The 10,738-nt window shown below is 37.6% G+C and overlaps 1 protein-coding gene across 6 annotated transcripts in view; it reads right to left on the bottom strand.

Annotated features, from left to right (window-relative positions):
* Ntrk3 (neurotrophic receptor tyrosine kinase 3) overlaps positions 1-10,738 on the bottom strand; it is a 385,084-nt gene that overhangs the window by 17,247 nt on the left and 357,099 nt on the right. For 3 of the 6 annotated variants that reach the window (XM_052761135.1, XM_052761134.1, XM_052761137.1), the window contains 2 exons: positions 10,010-10,051; positions 4,768-4,926 (listed from right to left, as the gene is read on the bottom strand). In XM_052761135.1, the coding sequence (XP_052617095.1) occupies positions 4,768-4,926; positions 10,010-10,051 (201 nt within the window). The remainder of the gene's footprint in view (positions 1-4,767; positions 4,927-10,009; positions 10,052-10,738) is intronic. The other 3 variants (XM_052761136.1, XM_052761138.1, XM_052761139.1) reach the window with 1 other exon arrangement.

Here is a 10,738-nt window from a genome sequence, read left to right as displayed (position 1 = left end):
AATGTATATGTTATGCATCTGTGCATGTGTTTGCATGTTCACACATGTGTGTTTGTGTGGGTTCACATGAGAGGGTAATTGGGCATGAATGTGTATATACACGCATTGTAGAGGCCCAAAGTTGAAGTTGTGTGCCTTCCTTGCTTGAATACCACTCACTGTCTTGATTGAGGCAGAGTCTCTCCCTAAACCTGGAACTCACCATTTCCAGTGACTCCTCTAGCCAGCTGTCCCTGCCTTCTGCTCAGATTTCAGGCAGCTGCCACACCTGCGTGGCTGTGTTGTCTGGGTTCTGTGGATCTGAACTCCAGTCGCCATGCTGGTACAGCAAGTGTTTCATCCACTGATCCATCTTGTAGCCACTGGTTCCCATTTGTAGCAAGCTCTTATCCCAGCCACAGCCTCTGTGCACATCATCCTACTTGCCTCTGAGCATAGGACCTTTGCTCAGCAAAGTCTACCCTCCTCTCTGCAATGAATCACCTGTCTCATTTCTTTTAAGATTTTTTGTGAAGTACTTTATTGATATACATTTTTAAAATTCTACTATAACTACAACATTTCTCCCTTCCCTTTCCTCTGTGCAAAACTCCCATTTACCCCTCCCCAGTCTCACTCAAATTCATGGCCTCTTCTTCCATCAATTGTTATTATATGCATATATATATACATATATGTATACATATATACAGATATAGTCCTAAATATAACCTTCTCAGTTCGTATAACATTAGTTGAGTGTGTGTCTTCAGTGCTGACCTCCCTGGCGAAGAGCACCTCTCCTGCTCCCGGCACTCCTCGGCTGCCCATAGCTCTTTGTGAGCTGCTAGAGTCACTGCTACCTGGGTGACCAGCCACTTCAAGTCAGTTAACCTCAGAGGATCTCGCCACCCTCGTCTGTAATACTGGGATCTGGAGTTCCAGAAGGACCCAATGCAGCAAGTAAAAAAAAAAAAATGTACTATACTGAAGGGATGGCTGCAAGGTGCAGGAGGCCCAGACATGTTCTTTCCAGCTCCATTCCAATGACTCAAAGACATTTCCTTTTAAATGCTGGGAATTGAACCCAGGGCCTCAAAAGTAGGCAATTTCTGTACTACTTATCTACACTCGCAGTCCAGATACATTTTAAAAGAATTATCTACTTTCCCATTGGTGTGTCCCCATTCTACACAGTACTGTGTTACATAAGGACATTTTAATACAAGTATATTGTACTTTGAGTGTATTCTCACTTGTAATACCCCATTTCCCCCCATTTTTTCCTTAATTTTAACACTAGACTTTATTTTCTAATTAGAAAATGCACTATTACGCTTCATTCTGGCATTTTGGTTTTCTTTGGTTTTGTTAATTCTCTTCATATCGTTTCCTGTCCCTCCTCCTGATACCACTCTGCACACTTCTGCCCCCTCCACACCCTCCTTTCTGCTCTCAAGTCTCATGTGTCCTCATGAAGGTTTAACCCGGTGCCTCTTTTTCCTTCCCATCACCCCCTTTATAGCTTCATACCCTAAATCCCACACTCACTCTTCTGTGTACACAAACTGACAAACATTGTGAGCCAGGCTAGAAATCAACATGGATGGTTTTCAAGAATTTAAAAGCAGTGTTACCATATGGCCCAGCCACACCACTTCCAGGCATATACCTAAAGGGCTTACATCCCACCACAGACACTTGCACATCTATTGTTATGAGTGCATTATTCACAATAGCAAGGAAATAAACTCTGTTTTAAAAAAAGTTTTGTTCAAAGAAAAAAGGAGAAAATTATGTATGGTTCCCATTATGACCTGCCATCTGCCTGCTATTAGGATAGCACACACTGCATTTGGTTAATCCACTACCAGCCAAATGCCATAGTTTATCCAATTTCCTTAGCTTTTAACCTCTTCTCCTTGGCTATTCCAGGATTCCATGTAGGACACCACATTGTATCAACTCCTAACAGTCCCCCTGGGCTCTTCTGGGAGGCCAGACATTTCTTTACTGAAACTGAAACATGTGAAATTTTCAAAACTTCATCTAATTTTCAGGTTTCTTTTAACTTCTATCTAACTTTAGCACTGTGCGACTTCAAGCAAGTTACCTCAAACTTTGGTTTCCACATTTGAAGTTTGACTGTGATGATAACAAAGCAAACAAAAGTTTTCTGTAGTCCGGTATCTGAGCAAATGTTTGCCCTCTCTTCCCCATTAGCATGTATTTTATTGGGTAAGAACACCCCTCTCTTCCTTTCTTCCTCTGTTTCCCTCTTCTGATCTTTGTCCTTTTCTCTTTCCCCTTCTATTGCTGCATCCTGCAGAACAGTGCCTTCTCCCCAGTGTCTGGGTACCTCACATTACTCTGACCTGGAATGACCTTCCCTGTGCCGGCCCCTCTCTGTTCACATTCACTGTGGAGTCTGTGATGGTACATTGGGATTGTTTCCTTGCCAACCTGGTAAGTCTCTGGCTGCTGTAACTACCGTGGTATTACACCTCTCCCCATTTTCACCTCTACCCTCTCTACCTTCATGAAGAAGGGTTCAGTTCAAACTGCAATAGCTGCTGCTTATGCTTAGATCAAAGGCACCCACTGGTATCTTCTCTAAAGCAGAACCACCCAGGCAGTAGACTTCCACAGTTAAGCCCATCACCAGTGACTGCCAGTATCTAGCTGCTGTTGCTGCTTCTGTGGATGGAGCAAGGGGAGTAGTTGAGGTAAGAAAGCCTGCTTTCAAGGGTAGGGCCCTACCATCTTTGAAGAGGCCACAAGCACCCCATCAGCTTCTCTAGCCATCTTAGAGATCCATGACAAGATTCTACTAACACCAACAGCACATCCATCCAGGGACTCTTCTTTCTTTGGTTACCAAACACTACAGAGGTTGTGCCCAGATGCATGCATGTGTGTGTTTACATGAATATAAGTTCACATACATGTATCTAGATGTGCAAATGTGTGTGTCCCATTCCCTAGGAAAACAATACCAATTTAAATAAAACCCACCACAACAAATAGCTTCCATATACACTCTTTCCTTATTCTATAAGTCCACCAAAGTGCTTGTTATACTTTGATTTACTTTGGAAATTGAGGTCAGGTGTCATTGAGTATACCTGCATAGTAAGATACCACAGATAAAAAGAAATGCCTTGTTTTGTTTTGAGACAAGGTCTCACTTGAGCTAGGCTGTCCTCAAACATACATGTAGCAAAGGATGACCTTGGCCTCCTGATCCTACCACCTCTATCTCCTGTGGGCAGGGATTGCAGGCAAGTGTCACCACGCCTGATTTATGTGGCACAGGAGATCAAGGGCTTCATGCACATTAGGCAAGTACTCTACCAACTGAGCCACATCCCCAGCCTTATTTTTTTGGTCTCTGAAATTCGATTCAATTTCAGGTCAGGACATAGAGGAATGGAAATAAACATAGCTTTTAAGTGAAAAGTACTTTCTGGAGTATTTGAATGAGATTTCAATATAAAAAGGTTTCAGTGTTGATAATTTCAAAACAAGAAGGAAGAGTACCAAAAAAGTTGGCGTTTTTGTAAGTCAGCTGCTGCAGGAGCCCCACCCATGCTGTCTGTGGACTGTGAGGAAACCCGGGCTCAACATGGCTACATTCTGCACATACTTGAGATGTATCTCAGTGTCATTTAGAAATAGAAAACTCCTAAAATCACAAGCCAAGCCATCTCCTTGTCTAGTACTCTAAGACACCCAGTCTCTTCCAAGATGCCAAGTAACCCCCACTTTCCTTATCCAAAAGCTCAAGAGGTATTTCTGTGAAAATTACTAAGTTACTGCACCAAAGGTGCTTAAAAAATGTCTATTGATAATCGTTAGTTACTGTTAAAATGCATTATCTATTACTTTAGCTCATTATAAATTACAATTATGAAAATATTTTAAGTATCTATTATTGTGCTGTCGTTGGTTTATTTTACTCTTGGACACCTGCACATAACTCTGAACTTGGCCTTTTCAGTCAATTAGGGATCCATGTGTCTCTGTGCCTGGGGTAGCTCAAACCTTTGTAGACATAAGTAGGGGGTGTTTGCACAAGATGTCACAATAGAAAAACTCTCAGCTGCTCTTTGTTTTCACTTTCTGTCTTAGTGAAATGTTCTTATTTTTTAAATTATAATTTAGTATTTATTAACAATATTGAATACATCCAAATAAAAAATAAAACAAATTATGTCTTTTAGGAAAAGAGGAGAACTTGTATTAAGTGAGTCCTTGCACAAGGGCTCTCAGTGCTTCTCAGTACCTCACAACTGTGAGGCCTTGATGCCACTAGTTAACGACATTGCATATTTGCATATTTATGAAATGTTTTTATTTTATTTTTTTTTAAAGATTTATTATGTATACAGTGTTCTGCCTGCATGTATGCTCTTACACCAGAAGAGGGCACCAGATCTCATTACAGATGGTTGTGAGCCACCATGTGGTTGCTGGGAATTGAACTCTGGACCTTTGGAAGAGCAGTCAGTGCTCTTAACCGAAATGTTTTTATTTTTATGAGTAGCAGAACAAACAGAACCCTGACTCGTGTCTCCATTTAGACACTTTTGATTTGTGTTCTTTTGACAGTTATATCCATTTTCTTTAGTTACAATTTTTTCTCCACTATGATTTTCCTCCTGATTTTTCTGCATCCACTCGGCTCCCTCCATAGCCCACCTATCTGTACACTATATCCAATTCCTGTTCTGTGATCTCTATTATCAGCCTTCCCCCAAACCAGATCCTGACCTGTCCCTTTGTTACCTCTGTGTTGGAGAGCTGGAACCATGGTTGCTTCCCATAGGTAAAGATCTCCCAAAGGATAACCCCAAAGCTCCACACATCACTCTCTGTGGTGAACTTCCGGTACATGATGCTTTCAGGAGGCATCCAGCGGATGGGGAGCATGGTGTGTCCTCCCACCTAAAACGGGTAAAGACAGAGGCCCATAAAGTTACCAAATAGACAGAATCAACCAGAAGTCTCTACCTTTCTTATATAAATGTACCCTCCATGCATTGGATCCTAATGTGGCCATGCTTTAGGCAACCTGAATTCATAGGTGAATGGAGGTTGAACATTATATTGTTCAACATCAGTGAACATTATATTGAAAGCAGCTATAGGTCAGACCTGAGGGAAGAAGGCAGACTTCTTAACACTGAGCATGAAAACTAAAAGGTGATCTGAAGTGAGAGGGAAATAAGAGTCTGATACTAGAATAAAATCTTAAAATGTTTCTTAAAGAAAACTCCAGGAGGAAGCCAGGAGAATTACGGTGTGAGCCTCCAGGCATCAGAGTGGCCACAGCCATTGAGTCAGACACCTGGACAAAGGTGATCAAGGCACAAATATACACTATGGACATCTCATCTGTAGATTATTAATTTCTGCTCTCACATTTCTCATCACAACTTGAGATCTATGCTTCATGTTGGATGGAGACTTCTGGAAGCCCCTAAGCCCATTTGTTAATAAGAAATTGGGTGGATAAAAAGAATAATCTTCAAAATGCTTAGTAAGATACATCACAGGATATAGTCTTTAAAATTAGCCTCAAGAGATACTGGCTATTTGTGTGTTTACCCATGAGAGTCAAGAGTAAGAGAAAGCCACTGAGAAGGGCAAACGATTGCAATATGACTGAGAGGAAAACCGCATAAATATTCACTACCCACTGGGTTAGAGATATTAGCACACATGAAAGAAAATTCACAACACGATTCAAAACTCGGGAAGGAACTGCATCATTACTAAGCAGAATATCAGAAGTTGGACCTTTCAGCTAATACGTGTTATGAAAGCACTTGCTGTTGGTTAGAAAAGAAAGGAGTTCTGTGTATGTGTCCTAATAAACTGTTAACACAAACATCTTTCCCTGATGGACCAGTTGGATGGACATCAACAGTGAGCATTGGAAAGCAGATGGCAAAAGAGATGAAAACCTCAATATCTGAAAGGGTAGTGTGTATCTTCTCCTGGAAACATCCTAGAAGAAACCAGTCTTCAGGATGTGTAGAAAAATCACTCATATCCTGAGACTTCTGAAATCAGCATAACTTTGTGTCAGCTGTAAAGACAACATGAGATGTTTCCACCTGGGAAGCAAAGACCAGGACTCTTCACTACACACAGGTTTTCAAAGAAAATAAAGTAAAAGCAAAGTCACCAGAAACTGACAAAGGATGACACTAGAAGAACAGAAAAAAAGGAACGTAAGATATGCTATGACTTGAATGTCACAACAATAGAGCAAATACACTACAACAGTACAATTTAAATCTAAATAATGCTTGCTAATTTGGTGGCTAAAGGTAATACAATAACGAAGAAGGGCTTCCTATAAAATGGAAGCAAAGTAAATAATATTACCAATAATGTTAATAGTACCACTGCTGCTACTGCTAACCTAATTATGGGGAATGAAATTTCCACATAATCTTAACCATAAGTAGAGAGAAGAGTAGATCTGGAAATAATTAAAAGCCCAATAAAGACTTTATCATTAAGAGAGGGGAGAAAAGCACTAATAGATACCAATTGATTATTGATCATAACAATTTACACTTAAATATGCTTGCAGAAAACTTAAAGCAGCTTCTAGAAGAGTAAAAAATATGACATGCAGCTTCCTAACCAGTTTCAGGAACACAACATCAAAATCTCTCATCTTACACAGAATACCACAAAGGGGGAGGGCAGCATTAATGAACAAGCATTACAAAACGGAAGTGAACTCTAAAACTCTGTAGACAGTAAGCATGAATGTGTTATTACTACCTCGAACATGGGAGGAAAAATTTAGGTTAAAAAAATCAGTGGTTCACATTATTTAGAAAAGCTGTATTTAAAACAAAATTACAGAAAATATTGAAAATAAAACAGTGAAAGTACATGGAATAAAAATCAAACATAATCAGCCATATATGCACATACTACGCACATATACATATGCATATAAGCTAGCATGCATAGTCACTGTGCAGATGTGTATGGCCAATTAAATTCCCTTTATTAATTTCTTTTTAGACATTTTTGTATTTTTTCTCATGTGACGTTGAAAAACCCTGAATGTTGCAACTTAATATTTAAAAAGCCTTGTCATGTTTATTCCAAATTGAATGTTTTATATAAAGTTGAAGAAATACACCATTATGATAATCATGAACTTGTGTACTCAAATACAACAATAGCACTATGTGAAATATACAGAGATTTTACACATATAAAGAACAAAATATAAAATTTAAAAACTGATGAAGCCACCACAATGGAAACTAATACATGCTAATTTTTTTTAATTTACACACTCCAATTACATATTAAACCTCAAAGAACATCTGAAATTTCAAAGAAAAAATAAGTACAGGGTAAGAACAGGAAACATTTCCCATACCAAATAAAGCAAACTATTAATAACAACAAAGGAGTAATCTATTAAAAAGCTCATTGGGAGCAATTAAAATAATAATATTTAAAAGTATTTTTGTAGTATGAACTCAAGTCTTATTCATTGAATCCTATGGAATATAACTGAGGTAATCTTTAGAAAAATATGTAGAATTTAAGTAGTTTTAGAATAATTAATATATAGCCAAACTAAGAAAGGAAATAAAACCCTAGAAAATATATAAAGAGAGTAATTAGGAATAAAAAAAAAGACAAAATTTAAAAACAAAACTGCTTTGGTATAAATCCAAACAATGCCCAAACAAACAGAGATGAAAAAGACAAAACTCTTGCGTGATCTACATAATGAATTGCTTGTCATCCAAAGTTACAAAAATCGTTGGCAAGGTTAATAAGGAACATAGAAGAGAAAACTGTAAAATGCTAAAATTAAAAATCATCAATTTCTAAAATACAAGTTCAGTGATTGATTTACTGGAAAATATTAATGAAAATCTGAAAAAAATGTAGAAAATTTGAGAACAAACATTAAAATTATCGCAAATAAAATACACATAGGATGAAAATAAAAAGGCAGTCTTATTGTGAAGTCAACTAAGGCTTTCTAACCTGTATTTTTTCAATGTAAGAAGCATAAATACTTTCTCAAACCGTTCTCTGTGGCTTAAATTTCTCTAAAAGCAGAATTAGTCTAACAACAGAGAGTCTCCAACATATAATACAGATAAAGAGATTTTATCTCTATGTACTGATGTAGACATTTCTATTCTAAATATAGTTATCAAATCTGAATAACTTATTGTATCATATTCAAAATCTATCAAAATAGTAACAACCTTAGGAAATCTATTGTTCCATTTGCCTAATTAAAAAATAAAGAAAGGGCCGGGCGGTGGTGGCACACGCCTTTAATCCCAGCACTCGGGAGGCAGAGCCAGGCGGATCTCTGTGAGTTCGAGGCCAGCCTGGACTACCAAGTGAGTTCCAGGAAAGGCACAAGGCTACACAGAGAAACCCTGTCTCGAAAAACCAAAAAAAAAAAAAAAAAAAAAAAGAAAGAAAGGAAAAAAAAGTTCTTTCAAAAGATACTAAAATTTTCTAATACTGTTTTCTGATTGAAATTCCTAATCTATGAGTAAGGAAGAAAACTTTTATTTAATAAGTTAAATATCACAAAGTCTGGAAAACCTAAGAAACACAGAAGGGACATCATTTCCTTGATTCTGTTAAACTGTCCAGGAAATCCTAGGCAATGAAACAAAGTAATTATTTTGTTAAATGGATATAATACCAAAATGGCCTCTAAATACGTATCTCTCTATGCCGAAATTAGTGCTGCTCTCAGACCTCATCAAAGACGTCTCCTTATGCAGCGACTGGTACTTAACACAGAAACTAGTAACTGGTCAACCTGTAGAGAATAAGTGCCTTCGAGAGCTCAGCCATGAATGGGACATCTGTATCACAGCCCTTCCTCAAGACTCAGGGACCACTAAGAAGAGGGGGAGAAAAGATTGTAAGAGCCAGAGGTCATGGATGGCCACAGCAAAACCGTGTCTTCTGGCCATTACAGGAACGATGGACTCATGATCTCCCAACTGCTGTGCTTGCCTGCACAAGACCAAGCTTCAGCATTCTAGCAGGAAAGGGGGAGAAGTTCATGAGTCCCGACTCCTGACTGAGGTGTCATGGAGATTTGGTGGATGGACACACTACCAGAACAAAGTCAATCTACAAGTTATTAAAATTAAAAAAGGAAGACACAAAGTTTGAGAATTAGAGAGGTGGGATAAGTGTGGGAGGAGTTACAGGGCACAAATATGACCATAACACATGGTAGGAAGAGTTCTCAAAGAATTAATAAAATACCTATTTTAAAAAGTAAATATATAATAAAATGTTGAAAGAGAAGAATCAAAATTGTCTGTTGTCTGGGAACAGCATGTTATACAAAACAATTAACTAAAAAGAAATTGAAACTTTTATAACTCAGTAAGATACCCATATAGAAACACAATAGCCAAACTATACTAACAATACCATAGTAACTCAGAAAAGAATTAAAAATAAAATTGCATAATACCAACAAAGCACTTAAAAATCTGAGACATAACTTGGCTTAAGATGTATAGGTCTGTTCAGGTAAAAGAACACGAAAGAGGACCAACATAAATGCAAAGTTTTTATCATTTTCTCTAATAAAAAGGTTTGGTGGAATAAGTCTCTCATTCATTCTTAAAATACAATGTAAAATTTGAGTGCAATATAAAATTTAAAACCTCCTATGGAATGGATTATGGAAACTGACAAAATGAATTCAAACTTTATCTAGAGTAGTGATTGCTTAATTAAAGACTTGTTGAACTAGAACGATGATGGGTATTTGTTTTATCAGATAGTAAGACATTTTATTGTACTACGTAATGAACACCTTGTGTTTAGCATAGGGATAGACAATATATTAGTGTAACAAAATAGAAAGCCTGGAAACAAAACCATGTATAAATGCTAGAGTTTAATATATGAAATGATGGGTTAGTAATTAAAGTGTGGGGACAATGAACTGTTCATTTAAAAAATACACTTAGATACCTACCTCACACCATATACAAAAATCATTTCCAGATGGATTAAAGAGCTAAACATAAAAAACAAAACAATAAGAATATTAGAAGAAAACTTACAAAGGTATTTGTATAACCTCAGGAGCAGAAGACCTTCCTACTTGATATACACTTAAAAAGTCATAAAGGATATAATTTATAGACACAATTTTGTAAAATTAAATATCAAAGACAAAATTCATAATTAAAAGACAAATGACAGAAATACCTGCAACATATGTAAAAGACAAATTATTATAATCATTAATAATAATAATAATAATAATAATAATAATAATATTTTGTAGAATAGTCTTGCTAAGCAGCCCCAGGCTGGCCTGGAAGTCTCTGTGTAAACCAGGCTTGCCTCAAGCTGGCAGAAGTCCTTCTGCCTCTGCCTCCCCCGTGCTGGGACAGACAAGGAATTAAAATCCATATGATTTGTGGTACTGCTTCACATTAGTTAGATAAGCAAACAGACAGACAGATGAGTCAAGACCAAGAGCAGACGAGCCACAAAATAGCTACAAATGGCCACAAATGAATGAAGAGATGCCAAGTCAAAGAGCAGAGACATGTATTTTAATGACATTTGATAAAAAGGGGAAAGAAAGGTTGCTATCTGATGCTGGAGGTGTGAGACCTGATCCTCTGATGCCAATGGTGGAACTGGAATCTGCTTCTGAGGGCACAGTCTTTGCTTTATCTGTCCGCGCTGACAT

Source organism: Peromyscus californicus, unplaced genomic scaffold, assembly GCF_007827085.1.
Source record: "Peromyscus californicus insignis strain IS unplaced genomic scaffold, ASM782708v3 Scaffold_4__1_contigs__length_199733344, whole genome shotgun sequence".
NCBI classification, from domain to species: domain Eukaryota; kingdom Metazoa; phylum Chordata; class Mammalia; order Rodentia; family Cricetidae; genus Peromyscus; species Peromyscus californicus.
The sequence above is the reverse complement of the archived record's forward strand: the minus strand, read 5'-3'. Positions and strand labels throughout refer to the sequence as shown.